Source organism: Dromaius novaehollandiae, chromosome Z, assembly GCF_036370855.1.
Source record: "Dromaius novaehollandiae isolate bDroNov1 chromosome Z, bDroNov1.hap1, whole genome shotgun sequence".
Lineage (NCBI taxonomy): Eukaryota > Metazoa > Chordata > Aves > Casuariiformes > Dromaiidae > Dromaius > Dromaius novaehollandiae.
Window position 1 is genome coordinate 43,718,783 of NC_088132.1, and position 12,743 is coordinate 43,731,525.

Consider the following 12,743-nt stretch of genomic DNA (forward strand, 5'->3'; position numbering starts at 1 on the left):
AATTAAATATGTTCAAAGCTAAAAGGACACTTTTCTGGGAAGGAAATGTGCTTATTAACAATGTATAAAATAAATGCCACAAATATGTTTGGTCTCATTTTAAATGATAATGCATCTTTTTCTTGTTTTATTTTAAAAAAATTCATTGACAGTTCAAAACACCCTTGTTTCAACTGTCTTTTTGCTGTTTCAGTACATAATTATATAAAAGTATCATTTACCTCAGAACTCATGTAAACACAAAATATAATTAAAATGTTTATGATTAAAAACTCAAAAGCTATCAGAGTTCTTTCCTTGTAAATACACTGGACAATTGTTTAGGTTGATTTTGTACCAATATAGGCAACACAGATTAAAAAAGTTAAAGTTGCCAAATGAGAATATTAAAACATTACCTCGATCCATAATATTCTTTTTAGCTCTGCAAGATATCATTCTTTTTGTCTACATCTTTTATCAATTGCTTCACATGATCAGGACAACTTTCCATTTCAGCATCTTATATCAAGTTTCCTTCTCAGCCAAGCTATCTTTCCTGTCATCTTCCAGCTAAATACAATTATGTACACAAGGTTCTGCTGAGAATCTTCAGCCTTTGTACATGTACTCTTTATCAAATATTACATGTAATAACATAGCTTTAATTATGAATTATTATGCTGTGCTCAAAAAGAAGCAGTAAGCACACTTGCCAAGTCATTTCTTGGAAAGGCAACCAACCTGCCCTTGCAAAACCTCCTAAGAAAGAAAATTATAATATTACCTTTAAAAGAACTGCAGATTTTGGCCCTAACAAGCTGAAGACAAATTAAGCCAAAGCCTTGAAGCTGCTCATAGATATTGAGGTAAGGATAATAGCCCGGATTATCTTGTCCCCTCCTCATTTTGGAAAAATGAACCTCTCATGAGATGGATGTCATTAAACTACTCATTGCTTTGACAGATTTTTGAAGAAGCCATTGATTACAGTGTATTCTATTCAGAATTAATCCCCTAGGCAATATGAATATCTCAGCTAGTGCAAAATGTGTCTGCTAAGCTACTAAACTAGGCTGATAAAAGAAGGATATCATACCATTCCTCTATGATTTGCAGAGAACTGATTTGTTGGTGAAATTTAATTACTGGAAAATCCTAAATCAATGATCTTTAGAAATGTCCTCTATGCCTCTTTGAATACTGTAGTAACTTCAGATCAAATGGGATGCCTTACACTATGCTTGCCCTGTGCAATGGAGCACATGAAACCCCTCAGCCAGCTACAGGAAAGTTCAGAAACAAAAAAAGCATGTCTGATGCCAGTTATTAGGTCTCTTTCAGCTCTGGGTTCACCATGTTGTGTCAAACAATACTGCTACAAAATCTGAGCTGGTGTACAGGCAGCTAGGTCAGGTATTTGGTCATGTAGCTCACTCCTCTCCAATGCTGTCTCCAGCAAATGTTGCTGGCAGAACTAGCTGGGAAATCTTGCCACTCACACTGTCAACATATCCTTAGTCAACAGCTGTCAGGGTAAACTGGATGGCAAGAGGTTCAAAATCCCTCAAAGTCCAGTGAGCGCAGGACTCTCACCATTTGAGAAGCATGACCTCTGGCGGACTATCCCCAAGAAGCAAGCAGTATATCAAAGGACAGAGTGCCCTCACAGAATTATGACACCGTATCCAATTTCATTAGCCCACTCAGAGCCCCTGTTTCCAAGATACACTGTAATAAAAGGTGACACTTGCACATACCCTTGCTACCAGACCTTGGTAATTCCAGAACTATTTCAGAACAGTGCAAAAGTAGTTCCATATCTAGCTGGATATTTACTGGTGAAAGCTTGGGGAGCTTTTTCAGCTGGAAGTGACCATTAAAAAAAAGAACTATACAAATTCTTTTCTTTTATGCATTAAAACATGCCAAGCCTCCAATACATAGCAAGGTGTTACCATAAATGGCTTCAGTTCTAGCTGCTTATTAAAAATAACATTCACAAAGTTGAAGGATTTCTTTAAGGATGAAAAACAGAACCTCCTTTACGAAACTGGCCTCTGTATGTTCTAGGAAACCAAGTGTTGCAACTTGACTGCCTTCCCTTGAATTCTTGAGAGTCTCAGCTAGTTTTCTCATCATGATACATGGTACCTCACTAAAAGAGGGGAAAGGAACAACATGAATTTGTGAATTCTTCATGAACCACACAGCTGGACAATCTTTTTTTTTCTCTCTCTTCAGATAGCAGCCTTTTCATAGCTTTGCACTTTAAATCAACATATGCCATCTCTATTGTGCACAGTTCTTTATTTTAAACTGTCTGAAGTAACAAAATTCCAGTGGAAAACTAGTGGAAAAAAATCCATAAAAATTTAGCAAAGCTGAAAACAATATACTGGATTAGCTGAACTGTGTTGAAACTACACATTGCAGACCAAAGCAGAACAAATGAGAAATGACTGGACTAAATTTTGAGTGTCTGATGAGAACAAAATAGCAAACCAAGAAATTATGTTAAACATGTCCTTTTATGGAACCCAAGAAACAAGAATGAGAACAGAAAATAAGATGAGACTGAATTAATACTGAGGTGATGAGAAAATCCTTCTCAAAGTTGCTGCCCCCAAGCCTTTCAGAACACATCACAAAACTTTCAAGCCTTCATCCTCCTGATTTTGAGAGGAATCCTAATCAAAACTAGCCAGAGAAAGGACTCTTAGCTACAGCTTACGTGCAGTATGTACAGTGACTGCAATATATGACTCGCTTCTCTTCATCCTTTGTGCTTCCTTTTCCACCTTCAAGTCTTCTTCTCCATCAATAATCTTCTACTGTTGGATAATTATGCTTATTAAAAAGTAGAGATTCTTACTGCTATGAGACCATATCCTTTAAGGCAGCAGAAGAGCAGCCCAAAAAACTGCTAGTCTGCCAAATCTAGCAATATGCAGATACTGAGCCCGTGGTTTTTTTAAACAGTAATGTCTCAAGTAAAAATCATCAGACACGTTCCCCTTTAAACATTATTCATTTTTCCTCCTCAAGATTCCTTTGTTTAAAGGAAACAGCACTGGCTTAAAAGCAGCAGCCAGCAGTTTCAGTCCCTTTTCAACTTAATTCTCCAAGTAATATTCTTCACAGACTACTAGTCTGGTAGGCTTAATTATACAAAGAATTATATAGCTAAAAGTAATAAAGGGATATTGTTAAAATGAGGTCTTAATAATATCTTGTATTTAAAGAGTGTTTTAAGGTTGGGGGGGTGGGAGGGTGTTTCCCACTTCATTAAGGTGTTAAAAGGGTTTTAGTGTAGGCCAAAACTTCAGCACTCAACACCTGGTAAAACTGTTTAGTTGTAAGGTGACAGAGTCACAATATGACTTTCAATACTCCAAAAACTAATTCTATTAAAATGAGCATACTACCTTTTTATAAAATTACAGTTTCAGAAAAAGATGGCAACAGAACACTATAGATAAATGAGATGCATAGGTGGGGGAAAAATGATACCTATTTACACTTCTCAACTACACAACAGTCTTGGAGATGGAAGAATGGATTACTGAGAAGTAGATTTTTTTTTCCCCTCTCTTCTTATTTTACATGTAATCAAGTTGTATTAGCTATCCTGTACAGTCCATTCAATCAGCTTTCACTACTGACTGCAACTTTCACAAGCAGTAAAAAGAACACTTTCATTAAAAAAAAGAATATCACAATGGAACCACATACAGACAAAAGCATATTGCAAATGACTCTTCTGTTGAAAAGCTGACTAATTTGGTCAGCTATCAAAAAAAAAGAAAGGAAAATGATTAAGTAATCAGGTTTGAAAGAAAATGCTCTTATGAGCTTCACATCAGTGGTTTGTAATTCTAAACTTGTGGGTGATATGAGTCAATATTTTATAGGAAGGGTCAATTTACAATATAACTTTTTTTTCTTTTTTTTAGATCTTCACACAAAGACACAAAACTACAAAAAAACTAAATATTCAGCCAATTAAAGAAAAGTAACAATCTTGTCACAGTTTCATTGGCCTAACTTCTATCCCCCATAAAAATATATTAGAACACATTAACAGAAAAATCTAGAAATGTCATGCTATGGACAAGAACAACAGAGTACTTATGAATAAATGATAACCAAATGATAAAACTTTTGATGAGAATCAGACAGCATTTTTAAACCTGCTGATTCTTCAATCTTCTATTTGAAAAAAATCAATTTCTATCTTAGAAACTGAAAACTCTGAAGGTTAAACATAGTAATCATTAATGACAATTTATCAAGTTGTGTTCAATATTGTATGGAAATTAACATTTCACATCTTTACCCGCTACTTAGAAAACTCAGATGCATACTCATAATATTCACACACTAGTTTTAATCAAAAGTTGCAGTCTCAGCTTATATATCACCTTTTACACAGGTAATAATGTTACCTGATATTCAGAATACAACCAGAGAGATAGTAAGAGACCTAGAAAAACTAGGTTCATCTTTAAACAGAAATAAATAGTTCAACATACAGGTATTCAAATGAAAATCCTAACAACAAAGGAAACATGCAGTAGTGTACACTTAAACATTGCTTTGAAAGCTTTTTTTTTTTAAAAAAAAATCATTACAAAAACAGGCTTATAGACAGCTTTATAACAAGATTCCCTTCCTACATTTCTCCTTCACTTGCACCCCCAAAGCTACTTCCTCTTCATTTTATCTCCTGTAATTCTGATTATACACTCTGACACAGGAACTACACATTATGTAACTGTATGGTATCGTCAGAATGCCAGACAAAAACTAATTAGCAATTATTTACTAATGTTACCTCCTTAGCAAGTTAAGTCCAGTCCAGAGAACAGCAGCAAAAAAGGCTCCCAGGATAATATTAATCTTAAAATTAAAAAGCAGAACATATACCCCTGCTTAATGTACAACTACGAGGTAAAACAAGCAAATGCTTGAAATGCATAAACACCAAAAAAGGAAAGCTTACTTAGTATACTATGCAGAGAGATAATGGGCACAGTGGATGCAAATAAGAGACACTGGGGATTGGCAGGGACAAAACCCTTTCAACAGTCAAAACTAGACAGGGAAAGCAGAAGCACCAGAGCTACCCTAAAATGGCAGAAAAAGAGTCTGTGTTGTAACTTGTTTCCAGTTATGGCCAGGCTATGCAATCCTTTCCTAGTGAAGCTACCAGCAGTGATGTTTTGAAAAAGTTAAAAGGTTTTAGTCAAAAATTGTCCAAGGCCATCTTGGACAACAAGCAAGATAATCAAAGCACCCATTCACTCAAATAAAAGAATAAAACTCCTTTAAAAAAAGAAATCAGCATGTATGTTTACACGATTCTCCTAGAGACAAGCTTATATTAAAACTATACATATATATGTATGCATGTTTTATCTATATACATTAAACCTTAGGTGACTGAAAATTGCATCCCAAAAGTTCAAAAGGACCAAGCTTTGCTCATTTTTCCAGAGAATCTGATTAATACTGTTGAAGAGTAACAGGCATTCTAATAGACTGTGAGCTTTATGAGTTAGGCCAGCAAGGTTTATTACCTTGCCACTTGCCAGAACTATAGAAATTAAAAATAAACCTCAGCAAAAATAATGCTCACTTTTTAAAATAAATCTTAAATCTTTTCCTGTAAAGGACAAAAAGCCCATGTATTACTTGATGTACATACACACAACAGCTCTCATAGCCATACATCTTATTTACTTTATTTGGATGTTACCACCAACTTGCCAAGGTGGTTTTTAATGAATGTTAAGTTATTACAGGCTGGATAGCAAATGTTCCCATCACTTGTGACTGAAAGCTCTAGAACTACATATTAATAAAGAAATAAGTGTTCTTAATACATTAGAAAGACAGAGTTAACAGAAAACATCTTCCTATTTGATCTTCTACTTGAATTTAAAAGACAATCTAGTATCTACATACCATGACTTTAGGACTTATAAGAACTAAGGTTTCCCTCACAACATCAATTCAGCCAGCTGTAATTATGTCCAATTAGAGTTTTCTATTGCTGTTTTTAGGCAGAATTTATTAAGTACTACAATACTGCAAAAGCACACAAAAAAAAAGACTGCTACACTTGCTGCAGCTGAATTAGCAGTATGTGAGAAACTTTGTATTTTGAAAGTTTAGTGACCTATTTCAAACTAGACACACTAATGTTAGCATAACATGCTAAATTACATTTTATCATTATTTTGAGTGAAAAGTTAGAAAACAATAAGATGGCATAACAAGTATCAAGTAATGAAAAGAACACACACAGCCTCAGATGCTCAGTAATATGTAACTTGTTTACCTTGGTTGTGAAGTCAGCTTTATAACCATCTTCTGGGGCAGAGAATCTTGCGAAGACTGAATATCATCCTACAACAGAATATCTTGGAATTTGCTTTTGAATACACAGATTAATGTATATTAAATACACATGAGCTTTAGGAAATACAAAACCATGCTAGTCACATCGTAAACAGAAGTCTATTTTACCACATTACATAAGAAGAGGTCAGTCTTACCCTCTTCAAAAAAATTTTTTTTTTTACATTTTTGTACATTAGACAAAAATCTACAAAGATTATAAACTAAGGATTTCATATTGAAACAAGAAAAAAGGCTTATTTTTACTAATTCATTGGGAAATGTTTGCTTTCATTAATATCATTTAATATTACACACCATTATCAAATTGTCAGTCCACATTTTCATTGTTGTATGCTAGACATAATTACAAACTTCCTCTATATTTTACAAACAGCTTTCTTACTCTTGCGAACAGCTCATAATGCCTTTACTTCTGCTATAAATTTAATTGCTGAAACCCTACACTCCTATATTTTCATCACAAGCTCTCACAGTTTAGTCTTTGTCAGACCTCATTGTTATCTTCTACTGTACATAACATTTTTAAAAACAATTTGCAGGGTGTGTATGTTTTTTTAACGTGGTATAAACTAATTTAAGAATTGTGTCATAGCACTGAAAAATCTTTATTATTTAGTACTCTTAAGTGCACTGTGACCCAGAGCTCAGTTCTACTGAGATAACAATGAACTATTGCTGTCACTATTACTAAGCAAGATAACACGTAGACTACTAAACTATGGATGATAAAGCAGAAACATGGGAATACAGAGGTGAGATTCCTAAATTGATAATCATTATTAAAGCTTAAAACAAAGTAAAATAAAAGATTACAGAAAAGAAACACCAACACAAAAAGATAGAAAAGTCTTAGGAAAGAGTGCAAAGAGCAAGAAAACAGCACCTTAGCAAAACTGAGATTCAACCCACTTCCCAACCTGACTGACTGCCTGGCTAACAAAGATTTGGTACAGGCAGTGGGCATGGTGAGTATATTAATGCTTAGCTTAACAGCATGTTCATCCCAGCCCAGTACTGAGTTTACTAGCAATAAATAATTGTGCAATCTAAAATTTTGTGCATGGTCCTACTTTCAATTCTCTGCGTCTTGAAATAAAATTGAACCTACAACACAAGCGAGTTTAAAAGAAAGCCCAGTTGTCAATGCACTGTTGCATTCCTATGGGTTCATATAACAGTGATAACTGTAGACTTTGCAAGCAGAGTGCAAAGCTCCCAGTTCCTCAGAATACTCCAAAACATCCTCAAAGACCTGTTTTTCAAATCCAGCCACTGCCCGCTCACTTTAAAGTTTTCTCTCTTAGCTCCACCCAAACAAGTAAGACTAGAATACATCAATATTAGTGTAATCAGTGGCACCATTATACTTAATAGACTGGATCTCAGATAACTCAGGGATCTCTAAATCATACACATTCCAGTGTATTCTCTTCTAAGCGGTATAGGTTTCATTTGTTTACTAATTTAAATCTGTAAAAACTGTATGATGTACCTAGTATTCTACTAGGCACCTAAATATTAGTTGAGAAAGCCGTAATGCTTTCATAAGTAACTAACAATTAAGAACAGCTGAAAACAGGACAAGCAATGTTCTTCTGGGATCCTTCCACTGGGTCTTGTCTGCAACCTCTTTTCCTCTGGCATCAGAAAGTGCCATTTCTCCCTGGGTATATCTGCCGAAATGCTGCTGTAGTCTACCAGCCTGTTCCTTCAACTATGTCTCTTTGCCTTCTTCCCTTGTCACAGGCAATACCTGCTTTCAACCTTAAAGTCATTATCATTTGTCCTCCTTGACTCTCTCTTGACACTCAATCTGAATGCCCATCTCTGATCAATCCACAGCATCAGCTCCCATGAGCTATTTTTGACAATATTTTGAAACAAGCATCTTTGGACTTTCTACTTGCTCAAGGTTTGTAAATAGCTCTTTGTAACTATCCTGAAAGTTCTCCCATTAACATTCTTCAAATTGCCCCCTAAAAATCTTTTGTCACGATATCTACGAAAGTGCAGGAATATTTAAACTGAAAGCTTTACTTCCTTCCATGAATGACCTCAAAATATTCTGTTTTATGAAGGTGCATATTCATTTTGTTAGGCTTTTTCCAATCAGGATTATATATATATATATGTATATATATATATTTATATTTGTATTTATATAAAAACCAGGAAGAATGAATAAATAAATAAATATCATATCATGAAATGTATAAAGGACTATTTTGATTGGTTTTTTTTTCCCCAGTATATATAACTGAAAGACTAACTTAAGGTATCATGAAGGCATATCTTAGCCAGCAGAATATACATCAGTGTACCACCCTTAATTATGTTAGAAGCTCCACATACTCATATACCAAGGACTGTCTTAATCCTGCTGTGTTTATGCACAAAAGCATTAATGCATCTCATTTCGTATCTATTCCAGGTGTAGGACTTTCTAAGATTACCTAGATATCATAGTAGACTGCTTTTGACTGTAAAGTGAAAAAATTAAGAATTTTGACAAGGAACAATATTAGCAAGTGTGCTTTTTAATGTGCTCTCCTCTGTAAAAGAGATCTCAATATGACATATGGGGATCTGTTGCTGATTTTCCTGTCTGTAGATTCCCATTTCAAATAATCTCAGTTAAGGAAAAAAGGTCAAGGTCTCATCTACACTTGGTCTTGCAAATCCAGCCTGGGCTCATATTCAATCAAGATGGAAATTTTCTTCTTCCTGTATTTCTTAAGCAACAAGCAAAGTAAAATTGCAAGACTATATGTGGTGATACATTCACATATACATCATGCATGTTGCTGAAACCACCACCAAATTCATACATGCATGAAAATTAAAACACCTTGCTTTACTATATGATTCACAAACTCGAACAAAAGGAGCCCATTTCCTTCAGCTGTATGGTCTCCACAGCTCCTTACAGAAGCAGTTTTTAATTTTTACTTTCCAACATCTTCAATTAAGATGAATAGCGATAAGTAGCATATTTTTGAGCACAAATTACTGACAAATTTCAGTCTGACTGAAAATCCCAGGCCATTCAAATTGTATTTGAAAAGACACCGTTATTCAAATTTTATTTTTGGAAAAAATAAAGATAAATAACTCACCATCTTAAGGAACGGAGTTGATGCATCATAATTGTAAGTATCTTTATCCTTTAGAATAAGAATATGAGCAGAGTCAATTATCACTTTCTTCAAGTTCATTAGAGAATGGAAAAGCCTGTTAAAATTTTTAAAGTAGCGTTAGTTTTCAGAAGTTGTGTTTATTCAGAGTGAGGACAAACCTCAAAAACATACAGAAATATGAAAAATAAGAGTTACAGAAAGAGAAATGTAATTTTTAATACTAATGAAGCATCAGTTTAAGAACAGCTATTTATAATTGCTGCCCAGATTGCAAAATGTGGAAATACTTTGAATTTTCATTATATTCCTTCCTTGCATCCTGAAAATGTGATACATCTCCATCCCACTGTTACGCTATGAAATGTATGCCCCCAAAATACCAAGTATTTTTTCAAAATGTTAATCTTCAGAACATTTCTGTGTTTTATATGTTTGATTTCCAATTTCTATACTGGAGACAGCAGGCCTGAAAAACTTGATCAGAGTCAAGATTGCTTATTATCAGGATCAGATAAGCAGTCACAAACACAGAAATAATGCATTTAAGAGATAAGCAGCACTTCCATTGATTCAACTGATACGAGGTTTTTGAATTCATAAAAACATACAGCTGCATAATTTTATTTTGTAAAATGAAAAGACACTATTTTATTCTCCCTTAGTCAGATAAGTGCACTGCACATTACCTTGACTATATGCTTTAATAGATATATAAAAAAATCAACACATTTATGAAATTTAAAAATACTCTCCATGAATATAGTAGCTGAAAACAGAAAAACAGAGTATGCTAAAGACATTTTAGATAATGACTTATTTAATGGACATGCTCTACCATTATGACATCAATTCATCAAGTCTAGCAGGGCTTAATATTCCAATATGTAATAATTTTCTAAACAAAAGCATGATTACCTTAAAGGTATATAGCTACACAGACAGCCATATATCATGCACATATCTTTTCAAAAAGAATTTCACTACATAGTGGAATATTTTGCCAATACTCGATACTGAGAAAGCAACTCACCTGGAGGATATAATACAAATGAAGAAAAATACACCAATAAAGCAGAATATTGACAGCATGAAAAAGATTTCCGAGGCTGAAGGTGGGAAGGTTATAGAGGGTGTAGGGTTTCTCAAGCAATTTATGTTTAAATGACAGTGTTTCTTGACCACTGTATATCTGCACGGGCAGATATACAATGGTCTATACAACAGTTACTGCCCAAAATAACAGCCCTATAATTAAAGAACAACTTCTTCTGAAAGCCCAGAGAAATTTTGCTTGGACTTCAAATTCTTACTCTATAAGAGTAAGAAAATATTTTCTAACCCATAGGAGCATAGTGAATCAAATCCACCACCGTTGTAAAAATACCATGAAATACTCGCATGAAATGCAGTAACTACAGTAAGTGATAGTACTATGTTGTTAGTACAGAGAATGTTGCTAGATGTATCAAATATGTATCTGTGTTTGAAGTAAATACTTTTTTTTTTTAAAAGGAAAAATAAAATTTACATTTATATATTTATGATAAATTACCTTGTGCCATAATCCACAACTACCCAATCTTTAGATGTTCCTGTAATGGCATCATGATGCTGAAAGAGTCCAAGGTTCCTCCTAGCCTCTGTCAGCAATTTATAGTGATCCACTGAAGGAAATATGCTCGTCTTGTCAGATTTACTGGACTGTACCAAAGCCAAGGAGTAAAGGATTTCAGCTGCCCTGGAATCATAGAGAAAAATCAAATATTTTTATTTCTTTAGAAAGCAAAAAGCAATGTACATTTTACCTGAAGAAAAAAAAAAAATGAAGTTTTCACACAATTTTCCTCATACCTAACTCCATGAGTTCTTTAAACATCAATCTTGTACTTTTTAGCCTACTGCTAGCTTTAAACAATTAAAACCCCTTTACATCTCATCATCATAAATAACCTCATTAGCTTGCTGAAAGACTTCAGTGAGGGGAAATACAGCTATAACCTAAAAATGTCAGTACAAAAATAACATATGACTTTCACAAATGTATGAGGTATACAGATCAGACCTTAAAATGCTGCTTTAAGAATAAACTTAGAGAGGTACAATTCACATTCCAAAAAACCAACTTATTAAACCAACAACATTTTCTTAAAGATAAATAAATATATTATCTGTAGATTCTATGTAATATCTAGTTTATCTTCTGTATTGCAAGCAAAATAAATTCCCCAAAAGACAAAGACAGTTCATTCACCTGCTCACTAAAACATTTGGCTGAAAGATGGAAACATTAGATTCAAAAACCCTTAGACTGAACATAACACAGAGCCCTCCTCTCCTATTCCTTATGCAAACACTTTTAGCATTAAAATATTATCTTTACATTTTCAGTGGTTTTATAAGAATCTAAGTTTATTTTTCAAAAACATTAATTGACAACCATACTGAAAAACCTAACTAACAAAAGATGCCTGTAGAAATTCTTAGAAAACCATCTGTCAACTTTTTTCTAGTGCGTCTTCCTAAAACGTTACATTTTTGTTTTTACAAATTAAGAAAGTGTCAGGTTCCTTTCAAATTTTATATTAGCTTAATGAAGGTTTCTTGAAGTTTGAGAAAACCAAGAAGATAGATTAATGTTATAAAAAGCAAAGAAAGCAAAACAACGTATGTCCTTGAATCAATGGCCTTTTAAACATGCAATAAAAATGAAAAATGCCTTAACTTTTACATTTGCCCATGTTGTCAGTGTGTACGTGTTAAAATTTATATTAGGCATCACAAAAAAATTTAAAAATTGGTCTCAGCTTGGGTTTTCAGACTGTGCATGGATATTAATTGTTAAGATGTTTAAATGCTTTTGGATTCAGTAGCATGTGGCAAGCCATATTTAAAGCAATACCAAAAAAAGGCCATTTATCACAAATACCCATGACTAACCTGTATCAAACTAAACTGAAAGGTGCACTGTACATATATAATAATCCAATTCATTTTCATATTGTTGGTATTCGAGCAACAGAATGAGGAAGTCCTAGGTGCATGAATCAAATTTCTTTGCCACATTCTCAGAGAGTTGATTTTGCACCCCAGTGACAATTCAGAACAGAAGATGACTTCCGCTGCTGCTTACCTCCACCTCCTATCAACACTAGCTTGGCCCCAAAAAAAACCATACTCTTTGCTCCACCACGGTCACTT

The 12,743-nt window shown here is 34.0% G+C and overlaps 1 protein-coding gene across 1 annotated transcript in view; it reads right to left on the reverse strand.

The window, feature by feature from the left end:
* The window catches only part of LOC135325064 (alpha-mannosidase 2-like), a 125,631-nt gene that overhangs the window by 52,100 nt on the left and 60,788 nt on the right, over positions 1-12,743 (reverse strand). The window contains exons 10-12 of the mRNA XM_064502500.1: positions 11,098-11,283; positions 9,525-9,639; positions 6,326-6,393 (exon numbers count right to left, since the gene is read on the reverse strand). Coding sequence (XP_064358570.1) covers positions 6,326-6,393; positions 9,525-9,639; positions 11,098-11,283 — 369 coding nt within the window. The remainder of the gene's footprint in view (positions 1-6,325; positions 6,394-9,524; positions 9,640-11,097; positions 11,284-12,743) is intronic.